At 30.8% G+C, this 14,265-nt stretch overlaps 1 protein-coding gene across 1 annotated transcript in view; it reads left to right on the top strand.

Moving 5' to 3' along the window:
* Positions 1-14,265, top strand: part of LOC148239467 (progestin and adipoQ receptor family member 4) — a 63,019-nt gene extending 48,754 nt beyond the window's left edge. The window contains exons 4-7 of the mRNA XM_088191651.1: positions 6,562-6,665; positions 6,742-6,879; positions 6,951-7,091; positions 13,591-14,265. Coding sequence (XP_088047777.1) covers positions 6,562-6,665; positions 6,742-6,879; positions 6,951-7,091; positions 13,591-13,695 — 488 coding nt within the window. The 3' untranslated portion in view covers positions 13,696-14,265. The remainder of the gene's footprint in view (positions 1-6,561; positions 6,666-6,741; positions 6,880-6,950; positions 7,092-13,590) is intronic.

Genomic DNA, 14,265 nt, shown 5'->3' with positions numbered 1-14,265 from the left:
CATACATATAAACATGCATAGAATATAAAAAAGACTAATTATTATAATTTATTTCTTAATCGGTAATAATGTATACTTAATATTCTAATTTATTTATTAAACTGCAGCGAGAACGCTCTCACTTCAACGGCTTCCATACGATTTTATTGCTTTTGACGTGGATTTTTTACTTCTGAGAAGGGATAATTGTTTTTTGCGCTCTCCTATTGATTAAAATTTGGTTTAACATACTTTGACAATAGGGTAACTTATGCGGAAATTTTCTTTTATATACGAATACGTTCCCTAAGTAATTTATGTTTGTAAACCGAAGTTTCACTGTATTCCTAATTCATTGCAAAAACAATATAAGTAGTTAGTGATTATTATAAAAACTATTTTTTCTATTTTTTTTTTTATAATTAGCTTTTAGATCAATTTTGACTGAATTTTTTCCAATTGCTATCAAAATATATAATATATAGTATAATATGGGAGATTTATCATGTCCCTCGGTTGATATTATAATTCACTTGAAATGATGTTCACAAAGATTTAATGTTTTTAGTGGGTTTTTTTATAAATTTGTTTGATCCGCAATTAGTTTGGAAAGAAACTGCATTTTATATGTGCGTTTATTATATTTAGAAATTTATTTTAATAGTATAATAAGCAACAGGTATTTATTTATAAGTTTGCCTTTCCAATCGTGCTGAAGCTATGGATGAGTGACAGGCACATAACAAGGGTTAATAGCCGCTATTGAAGCATTACTGACCGTTTATGACTAAGTTGTTGACAATTTGTATTTATTAATATAAAAATTATATGTTAACACTCAGCTTACTGTATTTGTTATGATATATAATAAATGATATATATAAATCGGGGCTATATCTTGACTATTTTTCGCTCACAGAGAAAAACAATCTTCGCCCACACATCAATATTTAAGTGGGGGATTTCCACTAATTTTCGTGGGTAATCGCCGGCGATAAATAATTACGCCGTTTACGCCACAGTTTTTCTTTGGGCACTTAAGCAATTCGCTGTACTTGAAAACAGGTCGGGGGTAATGTAGCAAAACCGCAGGGGTGGCCTTTTGCCATTTTCTGGTTGCGACCGGTTGTTTATTTATGAACGTCCGGAGAGTTGGACGCCCCTGGCTGGCGCCCCTAACCGGATTGTAGTAAAACGTTGAACGTACGTTATGCAGTACGTCACAGAGCCATTCACAGCAGCAGGTTGCCGCAATCTACGTCATCTCGGCGCACACATTATCCCGCGCCGGGCCGCATTAGCCAGATGAAAATTCTAGGCACGGTGTAGTAATGCTAATGAGAAAATGTCGAGTTGTTTTTACTTTCTTTATTTTTTTAGGGAAATATAAACGGTGATACGTTTCGAAGCGTTCGTAACATTATTCACACACATTCGCATAATTTTTAATAAAACCCAAAGCAGTGGCAGTGTTTCCGATGAAACGACAAACATATATATTAAACGATCATTACTTTTTACACAAAAATCAGCTGCTTTTTATATAGGACATCAGAAACTTCATTTAAACTTTTCCCAGAGGGAGGCTAAAATTGGTCAGACAGTTTTTTTTTATATTTCGATAGTTGTTTTTTTTATATTTCGAGGGCATGCATTTTTCTGGTCAAATTCAAAGAGTTTAAAATCTACGGCAAAAGCAATAAAATAGTGCCGTCGTCGTCGCAGTGGAAAACGCTCAATTATGTAGCGTATTGTCGCCCGATGGCGTATTGTTTGCGCAACTGTTATGCACCAAAATAAATATTTTTCTCTACATTCCAAGGGTAATTACGGCGTATTATTTACTTTACGGTTTGAGAACCCTAGGGGTGTGAATCAGTAGCCCATAATACTCAACGTGGAATCTTTTACGCTATTATTTTATTACCGTAAGTTTTGAGACAAAGACAATTTTTTACCATTGATATTAGTGTAAATTTTGACAACATTTCAATATTTTAGCAGTTTTATTCATATATAGAAAAGCAAATATGTCTTGGTCATTTTCATATTATAGCCCAAAAAAATTGAAAATTAAAAATCTACCAAAAGATTTTTTTATTTTTTTTATTTGTTTTAAATTCATAGTAAAATTCTTTAAAATTAAACATAAAATTATTTTTACATTAGATTTCAATTTTTATCGAAATTATTATTTACTATTTCACTATTCTATTCTGTTGAGGAAACTATTCAATGCGCCGGGAATCAAATTTTGTGATTTAAGTTGTTAAAATGCAAGGAGGCAGTGGCGTAGCTAGGGTATGTGGTGCCCGGAGCGATCCTTAAAATTTCCGCCCCCCTCCCTTCCTATACATTTTTTGCATAGTCATAAAATCAGCATTTCTTAAAATAATTAATTGGTTATTGTTAAGCTCTTGCTATTCGTGGATATCAATAAATATATATATATTAGTGCATTTAGGGTTAAGTACCATCGCAAATATGCCGCCCCCAAGCAAGTGCCGCCCGGGGCGGCCCGCCCCCCTCGCCCCACCTGCAAGGAGGATAGTTTAAAAGAGCAATATATAAAATAATTGTAGCATAAAACGGCATTGGTCAGAAACAGTGAACACCCATAAATAACTTTCTGCAACGAATCCTTTTCCGAAAAAAAAACGAAAACTTACCTTACATAAATGCACAAACAGTTCGTTTTAAAGAACAGAGTATTTATTTAAATGCACATATCTTTTAAAACAATTGCCTGTTTAATCGTAATATTTATAAATCACATATTAATAACAAACAATTTCGAAATACATTGATAAAAAAATCGAAATATCGTCAATCATTCACTTTAATTATTCTCACTTCCGTTTAATAAAAAACTTGACATGCTATTGAAACTATTAAACGATATTTTCCGCATTTAAAATGAAACCTAATGTAAATATATAAATACTCTTATACAAAATGTCGAATACTGAATATTTTAAGAAAAGTAGAAAAAAAATCACATCAAAAAAGTTATTTATTGATTATATAATATATAGATATTTTCAAAGCTACATTACACTATATATGTATGTAGTCAAATAAAATAAAATATAATAGTCTGACCTTTTCAGCAGTCAGTGAAAAATTTTGACGCAGCGATAAACCAAACGCGACCTAACCTTGAAAGCCATGCGCTACCCGCTAAACCTCTTCCGGGACAAAGTCCTTGAATTCGCAGGGCCGTTAAAGGGTATACAATTTTCTCGAATGTTTATTATAAAATTATTCCCAAGAAACCTTACATATTGCATAGTCCTTGTCGTTATTATTACATTATCGACTTAAAGAGTATGCGTGACAAGATTGCTGAGTATTTTTTTAAATCAAAGATTTTCATCAAGATAAAGAAAAGAGGAAAATTGTAAGGTATTCGAATGAATCTGACACAGTAGAGGAAAGCTGACATTTGTATGACGTCACCAGTTTCGCGTGCTAGCTTGAATTTCAAATAGACAATGCTGCTATTGAATATCCCGCATTCTGATCTTGTCAAGATTAGGAATGTGTAATTGTATAATATCTAGGATTGAACAATAGATTTGTGTCATAATATGGGAAACAAATACACATGTACTAGGTTTATATATTCTAAAGTCAGTGGTTCACCATTTTTTTTGCCACTACTACACAATTTTTATTTGATAATATTTTGAATTTTACAGTCAACCATTCTCATTTACAAATACAAGCACTTATTCACAAATATTTTTTTACATACGAAAGAAAATAACGTAATAACGTAAAATTGATTTACTATTGAAAACATAACAAAATGTGATTTCTCACACTCTAACCGTTCAATATCCGACCTAAGCGGATGGTGATTAGCCCCATAAATTTAATTGGTACTAAATATTCTAAAACACTTTAATAATTTAGTCGATTATTTCTAAACGTGCATATATTGACTACGTTCCTAATATTCTCGACGCTTCGTCAGTTGGTTCTTATCGTAAATTGGATGTAAATATAATTAAAGCAACATGGAAAATTTTAATAAGTATTTAATAAGAAATAAAGATGTACATAAATTGAATCCTAGAAATAGAGATAATTTAAAGATAGATAACTGATGTGAATTTGTATGATAATATTCCTAGAACAATTCATAAAAATAAAAAGGTAGAAGTTATCTTCAATGGAATAAAGAAACACCTTTGTAACTAATAAACGGATAATAATACTGATTTATTTTTTTTGTATTTATATTTTATGTGTATGTTTTACTTATATTTGTTTAGTCTATAAACAATTAGCTAAATTAGCAAAATAAATAAATCTTTGAATATAATATCGTATTTTAGCTAAAAGTTTTTTCAGTTACATACAAAAAAAAAGTGCTGTAGTACTAAATAAACCTTGTCTATTAACTATGAATATAACGATTAAAAAAGTTCAACATTCCTGGCTAAACAAAACGCATTATTTTATTTTATTTTTAATCCAATTTTACATTACAAGTTAGTGATTATAAAATTAAATATTGTAAGCCTATGTTTTTTTAAAAGTAAAAGTAAACAATACTTTTTACTTTAACCTCCACCTTTTTTGGATGTTCGATTTTCATTATTTTATGTATGTTTTATCAAGGGAAAATTTTTTAAATGATATTTAACAGTTAAGCGGATAGTTTAAAGATCCATAGTTAACGTTGCAAGCTATAAATAGTTGACCTATAAAATCGAGACATGATACGTTATGCAAATTTCATGACAGAGCTCACCATATGAATTTTTTTGCTGTTTCAGCACGCAGATTGTCATATTTATAGTTAACATGACAATATCTAAAAAATATTTTTCACGATGCTTTTTTAGATAAAATTTTAATTAATCTACTTCTTTTTATTTTTATCCCTCGCCAGCACCTTCCAATCCTTCCATCATCACATCTTATTTGAATGCACTCTCGTAGCATGTTCCAATCCTTCTCGACACTTTTAGTCGTATGTGCACAGTTATATCACATAAAAATAAATAATGATAATTATGCAAATGTATATATTACTACATTGAAATCATTTAATTTTACTAGCACCTGCCAGATAAATTATATTTTTACTGGGAAAAACACATATCTTTCATTGAAAATATAATCCGATATGATTTCACTGAAATAACATATTTTTATAATATTTGATAACCCAAGGACGTAATTTCAGCTTTTTACCAGGAAGGAGGGGGGGCAATAAATGGCCAGTCAGTGATCGTTTTTTAATATTTTGACTTCATTTAAATTCATAGTATTTCATTAAATGACATGCATTTTTTAGGTTTGGGTTTGAACAGCAAATGGACGTTTCGCAACTGTCAAATTGAGTTTACTTGATATTTTAGAATAGCATATAATTTCACTAGCGTCTATCAGATAAATTATATTTTCACTAGTAAAAATATATATCTACTGGTAAAAATGTATTTGGACTTCACTAGTGAAAATATAACTTCACTGAAAATACACATAAATGTATATATATTACTACGTATGGAAAAATTAAAATCATATAATTTTACAAGCACCTGCACAATAAATTATATTTTGTTGGTAAAAATATATATCTACTAGTAAAAATGTATTCCGATATTATTTCACTGATATCAAATATTTAAAAAAATCTTTTCGGGATAGATTCGAGACTGTATTTTAAAATTTTTTTGAGGGATAATTCTAGAATTTTATTTCATCTTTTTCCAGGGAGGGGAGGGGGGGCAAAATTTAGCCAGTTAGTGGTCGTTTTTTTAATATTTTGATTTCATTAAGATTCATAGTATTTCTTTTTTTTTTTATTTGTCATTTATGACATGCATTTTTCTGGCTAAATTCAAGAGTGGAAAATTCTTCCATCTGCCCCCCCATCCGTCCCTTTGTTCCCGCACATAAATAATACATTGAAAGAACAACGTTTTACGACCATATGAAAGATAAGTGCGAAGTCGCAGTGAGCTGAAGACTATACAAAATAGTGCATTCCATAAATGTTTTGTGAATTGAAAAAACGCTAGCATGAGTTTAATATATGTGATGGAGACAATAAATAACAATATTAAAGAATAAATAAATTAAAATAGTGGTTATTTTTATAACACTTCGTACATGCGGGCCGCAAAACTTGAGTCGACTGTGAAATATGAGACTGAAAAGGTTTCCCACTTGAGCTAGATTAGGTAAAAAAAGAATGAGTGAAGTAAGAAAGCTATTTTCATCTTTTTAGCAAACAAAGTGAGCATAATAATATTTGAGGCAATACATATGAGAAACTATAATCACGAAAAATATTAACATTATACAGATATCACAGTTGCCTTTAAAAATATGGCAATATTTGAGTACAATATCCAGTAAAATTAGCAATGCGGCCAAATTCCATTATGTTCAATATAGTTTTTTTTATTGAAGTGGCCCAAAAAGTTTTGCCTCTAATCTCTAGCGATATTTTTTTGTTAACAGATGTATTGAATTGATCTTAGAAGTCTAAGCTTGTCGTCGATTTAGTGAATCATCTAAGTATATATGATTATCAATTATCTTTTTATTACTTTTCAGGGGCACTGCCGATGGTTACAGCTACAGTGTTTTGTCTGCCGTGGTTTACTAAATGGACCACGATAACCGTTTACTGTTTAATGAGTATATGGGGCTTGTACAAGGTACGTGTAAATACATAATGATAGCTACTCAATTTTAATGTATACCATGTATTGAAATAAACTTGTGACTTTTCAGGCCATGACCGCTTGGTCCCCGTGGGAAAGACGGCTATGCTTTGTGCTTCCGTTTACGATGAGAATAATACTTACTGCTTTAAGAGTCATGGGTCTTGGGGGAGGAGATCCAGCTTCGCTTACACACGTTGTGCTTCAGGTAAAGCCTCGGTTTCGAACTAGGAAATAATTTTGGTTTTGCTGTCGAACACGAAAAATTATTGCTTTCAGGATGCTGTCTCAGCCGTTGGGGGTGTAATAGGAGCGATGAACATTCCAGAAAGGTGGTTTCCGGGAACAGTTGACCTTTACTTAAATTCGCATAACATAATGCACGTACTGGTCGTCACGGCTGTTTATTCCATGCATCAGGTACGATTATTATTATTATTTATTGATCTTTATGTGTTTCTGATAAATAGTTTTTAGGCATCTCGCTTGTTTTTGATTAGAAACTTTGGATTATCACAGCAGAAATTATCAATTGATAGCCTTAATTTTTAGACGATTACCCGGTTTTTTTAATTTTAAGTCTGAAAGTATTTGTTCACAATGTAAGTTTAATGATACATTTCATTTCGGCATCCTCAAACATTTTCCGTTTAACGAAAAAAATAAAATGGGAGTGTTTGCTGAAAATACACACGGCTTACTCGGGGGACGGTTGTACATAACAAATGGCATTTAAGTATATTATTATTATTTATCGCCTTGATCGCTTGGTATCCATCGGTTGATGGTTAGCTCTCTAGTAAGGGATGTGAACAGAATTTTTATACTCCAATGATTTAGAAGTAACAAAAAATATTTATTATTTACTTTTGCAAATATAAAAAGATAAAATTCTGCTTATACAATTAGGTGATTCATAATTAAAAGATTATGAAATTTTATGATGCTTTCAAGTTTATAATCCGTAAGAGTTAAATAATGGGTGACACTTCATAAAGTTTCTGTTAATCCTTTGACTTATAATAGAAATACATTTTCGCTGTCAACAGTATATTGGGACGGGTGAGCCATTTCACGTGTTTTTACGATAAAATTAAATCACGCTCGCATATAAAAGGCAAAACAAGAGTGGTTCTGAAATATTTGTGTTTTGTAATGTTTTGCAACAAACAATATTTTTAGCCGCCGTTGTAATTAGTTTTAAATTTTATAATGTAAAAAAGTTATCTAATTTTGGGTTTTCTGAAGATCTCATAAATCTATTCTCAAATTACTTGACCAATAGATATCAATTCGTCAAGTATAATAACTCTTTTTCAGAACGATATAAGACCCCTACTGGAGTACCTCAAGGATCCAATTTGGGTCCATTGTTGTTTTTATTGTTCATTAATGACATAGAAACAGCAATAGAGCATTCAGATTTTTTATTATATGCAGATGACTTGAAAATTTACAAGAAAATGCATTCGATTTCTGATTCCCTCGACCTACAGGAGGATCTCAACTCTATATGGAAATGGGCTTGCTATAACCAATTGCCTTTCAGTGTAAAGAAATGTCACACAATTTCATTTTCAAGGTCGTTAACGCCGGCAAAATATTCATACCATCTAGGTGGATATTTTCTGGAAAGGTTTTCTTCAACTAAGGATTTAGGAGTGACTTTCGAAGAACGTTGGAAATTTAGCCAGCATATTGCAGAGACTCATAGCAAATCCTTAAAAATGCTCGGTTTTATCTTGAGAAATGCGCGTTACTTTAGGAATACTTTAGTATTGCGCACTCTTTATGATACTCTAGTCCGCAGCATACTAGAAACTAGCTCCATCATTTGGATCCCAGGCGTAATGAGTCAATGTAATGAATTGAAGCTGGAAAAAGTACAACGTAAATTTCTTCGATATTTATACTTGAAGGAATACGGGTATTATCCGTTCTTGTTTCCCAGTGCTTTTATTTTGGGAGCCCTGGGATACGTTTCTTTGTCGACTCGCAGAAGTGTTTATGTAATTAAACACTTCTGGAAATTGCTCAAGGGCATCGTAGACAATCCTTCAGTGCTCGAGCAGCTTCAAATGTGGGCTCCTGAAGGTGGATATAGTTCTCGGTCGCGTCCACTATTCTTGCCTGTTAAGTGTAGAACTGGAGCACTTGCCAACTCTTCTCTGGCCAAGGCCATTTATCTGCTCAATTCTGTCCATAGTAATATTGACATTTTCTCTTGCACTTATGGAGTTTTGGTTCAATTCGTATGGGACAATGCACACCTGTTGAGGTGATTTGTGTCTGTTGTTTTGTCTTGTTTATATTTGTATGTATTATGATGTATTAGTACTTTTGACTATCGTGACGCATTAGGTTTGCCTGTCAGGTCACGATGGTTATAATTTTAATAAATAAATAAATAAATAATCAAAATTTGAATTTGACGGTTAAACTTAAGAACTTCCCGTCTTCTTATTTACAATATATTTGTTTGAACCTCCGCTTTTTGTTTCCTAAATGCAGTTCTTAATATATCTGTATTCTGTAAATACAATTAATTTAAATCAAGAATCAATAAATAATATAATATAATATAATTATATTATACATAATTTTTTATAGTATATTTACTTTTGTTATCAATATTTAAATAAAATTAATGTAAATAATTCCTTTCAACTTCTAAATATATTATTTGAAGAAAAAATATTTAATAATCATAAAATCATATTTATAAAATTTTCATTGGCAACAGTCATTATTAAATTTCATAGAATATATGTATTTATATATATATATTAATATTTTAATGATTGAATCATATATGTATGTACAATATATATACATACATACATTGTTGATAACAATTACACATAAAGAGTTATTTGATTGGGTAATTAATATTAATTTAATAATAATTTTTCTGTTGCTAACAATTTTTCTGGCGAATATTATTTTAATCTACTTCATACAACAATATTAGCAAACTAATGGGTTAGTGATAATTATTTCAGCTATCTTGCACTAATATGAAAAATATACCAGTTGTAGCGTTTAAAATTTATGTTATAAGAAGTTCTTTCATAAGTATTTCAGTAATAGGGTCATTAGATTTTATATGATAGAGCTTTCGTTCCCTGTTTCACACGCGTTTTATTTCCTATTATATCGTATCCTTTAACAATTGGTCATAAACAATGTTTTATTGAATAAGTTTTATCTACCAACAGATATTGGTATTTTGGATGCTCCGCTCGTGACATTGCGGCATAAAATTGAGCATGAAACGTTTATCTTATAGCGAGCGAACGAAGCCTTAATTAATTATTTATGTTTTCAATCACATTTATGTATACAATTCTTCAGCAACACTCTAGTTTGTGCTGTGTAAATCCTCTAAGAACTTAAGTACATAAATATTACTCGCTTTTAAATCTATTTGTTAAATACACTCAAATAATTATTAAAATTGTGTCAGATGAAATTATATGTGTTTGATAAATCTTAACTATATAGTATCCTATTTAAAATTGCAATCGCGAGTTCTTAGTAAGAAACACAAACCGAAGGACAAACTATGATAATTATAGTATAGAGTAGATTCGAATAAATTGGTACTGGTATTTTTAATGGCGCACTAGTTTTATATTTATAGCAATACACTATCGGTTGTCTTGGAACAGATCCATTATTCACACTTAAATTACATAAAAACGTAGTAATATTTTATTTAGTCGGATAGTCGAGTGTCATGTCAATGTAAATGTAATACACACCATTACACTATTAGATTGCAAAAGCCCCTCTCTGTTAATCATGGTGTTACCTTGTATTCTTCCGATGAGTAATTGATCACTTAATGTATAGTAGCTGGAAGTTGAAAGTCATATAGATTAGTTAAAATATATGATAAATGGAACAGGGATAGCAAACTTTTTTATACTTGTGCCAAATAATATTTATCGAGTTGCTAATATAAAAATAATGATTATTTCATAATGATGTCATTGCTTTTATATATTTGATGCAAACTACTTTATATATTTATTATATCAAATAGATATTTTTATATTTTAAAATGCAATTTAATATTTAATTCACGTTAAAAACATTTCATCAAAAATTAACCAGCAAAAAAATATTGTATAATGAGCTTACATACATCATTTAACAATGCTAAAAAATTTCGTTTATTTAAAGCACGTTCAGAAATAAAATTGACTATTTTTGCTACAAGGCTAATACAGTCCACTAACTGGAATGCTGCTGATGAATGATGCAGTGAAAACCCAGATTTGTTTTATAAATACATTAACAACACCATTTTCCTTGCCAGCAATAATGCGAGTAATTTTAGTAGTTATTGATTCAATTTTGGACAGATGTATTAATCTTTCAACGAGGGCATTTACAACTACGTTGCCAATATTGATTTCATACTAATCAATCATTCTTAAATATTACAGATAACATATTAAAAAATATCGATGCTTTTGACAGAATTTCATTAAACCTATCTATATTTGATTTTGAGTTGGTGATATATTTTTTAAGTAATTAATCTGTTTTAAAATCACATACGATTGTACAATTAAAATATATACATATGTATTGTTATTGTAGCATTGTCTAGTAATATCCAAAGATCGGTTTGAAAAGGTTCAGACTTATCTTCGCATTGTCACCTTTACAAAATCACTATTGTGATTATATATTTGCAATTATATGTTCAATTGAAGTTAGGCAATGTGCTTTTACTCTTCCCTACTCTTGACCTTTGGGCCAATGCAACGATTTGGGGCGGAAACAGATTATGTTGTTACTTGTACGGTCATAATTTAAACAGCTGGATATTTTTCAACGTTGTTTCTGGGCATTTTTAACTTGGGTACCTGCTAACCACATTCCATCAATTTGTCAGCACTTATATTGGTAACCTTGTATTTGCTTATACACTGATTGTCCAAGTTCTGATAAATATGAGACTCTTTTGGCTAGCTATGTTCAAGCTTATATACTCTTTTTAGATTAAGAAAAGGTGTTTCGCAATTCTTAGTCAAGTTTTAATTTGTGCTAGTTCTATATGGAAGATCCCGATGGCAGAGACGTCATTTCAGCTTTTTTTCCAAGAGAGGGGGAAAATATGGCTAATCAGTGGTCATTATTTTAATATTTCAGATTTTATTAAGATTCATTGTATTTCATTAAATTCAAAAGGAAACACTCGGTAATCTAGCGTATGATTTTTATAAAAATATTACGACTTATAATATGTGAGAATCAGACGAAGAACATCTAAACCAAATTTTGTCCAATAGGAGAGCGCCAAAAACAATTATCCCTTCACAGAAGTCAAAAATCCACGTCAAAAGCAATAAAATCGTGCCGACGCCGTCGCAGTGGGAACGCTCGTTACCGAGCGTTCCCACTGCAACGGCGCCGACACGATTTTATTGCTTTTGACGTGAATTTTTGACTTCTGAGAAGTGATAATTGTTTTTGCGCTCTCCTATTGACCAAAATTCAGTTTGATTACACTTTTACCAATAATCTGATATCAAAAGTCCGTAGTAGTATCAGAAAGGATAGCTATCATATTTTTAAAACAAAGTGTAATATCCAAGTGCAAATAAACTATGGAGCAATCTTCTTTGTCAGCTCATTTTCCCCGTGAGTTGAATTGGCATAGTTTGTATTTTATACTTGACCCAATAAAAGTACTAAAACGTATTTGTTTACACACCGACTTTCCATTGTTTAGATCCGAATGTAAAAGTTCTGAGAAATTAAAAAACATATACGCTAGATATGCTCGCGCTCATCTACTATTTTTAGAGTGAGGGGAGGTGCCTTGCCCTTTTCTAATTCGGGGCGGAAACAGACGTTATTGTTAAACACTATCATTGCACACTTATAATTATTACCTGTTACGCATATTCCTTCCTGTTGGTACATTTTTGGCACAGCGCGCTGCTTTTTACTTCTAATCCACCAACATATACGATCCGCACATGCGCTTGTGTGACGAGTCGAAAATAACTATATCAATTAGTTTATTATGTTTTTAACACGTGTTTGCGACAAGTTTCTCTACAATTTATACGTATGAAAGTGGTCCCTAAAATGTATTTAGTGACAGTAAGTAGAAATGTTGAACATTTATAGCTCACATGAAAGATCATTTTCCATTGATTTGAAAATCTTTGCTGGTTACTGCTACTGTCTTTGATTACTGGTTTATAAATTATAAAATGTTTTCTATAAAAATTTTTTAATGTATAACCCCAAACGTTTTGTCTCATTATCTTATTTTTTTACTAAATTAAGCTAATAACTTATTGTAAACATGAAAATAGCTATAAACTAGTAACTTGTATGTTATATATCAGGGCTCGGCAACCCATGACCCGCGGGTCACCAAGTGACCCGTTTGATGATTTGAAGTGACCCATTTCAGTTCCGCAAATATCATTTTTTTAACGTGTTACGATGTCACGACTAGACCACATATATGGTTGTTAGGACCAAAAATATTCACCGACCCGGATAGTCTTTTTAATAGTCACATTTAAATTATTTTGACCCACAGCCAAAAAAGGTTGCCGAGGACTGTTATATATAATTAATATGTCTGTAAAATTATTATATATTTATAATATTGAAATAAACGTATTTTAAAAAATCATAAGAAATATATAAATACTGTTAGACAAATAACTGCTTAATATCGTATTTTTTAATTAAAAAAACTTTTAATTAGAACTCATTATTATTATTTTTTTAATTAAGTCAAGAATTTAGTAACTTGTATAAAATTGTATGAATCTCTACCAATCTTTTATTTCAGTTTTTGTATTGCGTTTCGTTCATAGACTTTACAGCAAATATATTTTAAAACTTTATATTTACTAAAAATGAACTTTTGTTTCAGGCCACAATCCGAGATATCATTTGGATGTCAAAAGGATGTTCCAGCATGGACGAAATGCAATCGCTCACCTCAAATATGGTACCGGATGTTCTGCAACAGCTCTGACACCTATTTGCACTGTGACCGTTTTTCTCATCCTTCCTATGAGACTTTAAAAATGTTCTGTTCTACCTTGAAACGTCAACAAAAGTATTTCGGTGATAATTTTTAAAACGTTACAAATTTTTATCGACAATTTACATTATTATGTATTATAAAAAAAAGTAATTAGTTGACGCAGATCGTTTAACAGTTAGGTATCGAAGCAATAAAGTTAGTTTATTATTAAAAATAAGACATGTAATTTTTGCACGTTTAACTTGTAAAAGTTGTTTTTATACAAACTCTTTTAATTGTTGTATATATCGAAAAGCACCATACGGGTGAATACAGAAATAATTCTTGAATGTGTTTATTTTAATTTATGAACTGTGAAACTACAGCATCCTCAGTTTTTTTCATGAGTTTATTTTTTAAATGTATTAATAATAATACACAAAAACAATCACTGATGTATGAATCGTCACTTGCAAATTTTTATAGAGAGAAAGAGAGACATTGTATGATGCATTGGGAAGTTAGGTATGGATATTTGGGGGCCAAATAAGGAGTTATAAGATATTAAAAGAAGAAAAA

Source organism: Plectrocnemia conspersa, unplaced genomic scaffold (genome assembly GCF_051122295.1).
Source record: "Plectrocnemia conspersa isolate PC_06_02 unplaced genomic scaffold, ASM5112229v1 ptg000001l, whole genome shotgun sequence".
In the NCBI taxonomy this organism is placed as follows: Eukaryota; Metazoa; Arthropoda; class Insecta; order Trichoptera; family Polycentropodidae; genus Plectrocnemia; species Plectrocnemia conspersa.
This window is presented reverse-complemented; position numbering and strand designations above follow the sequence as displayed.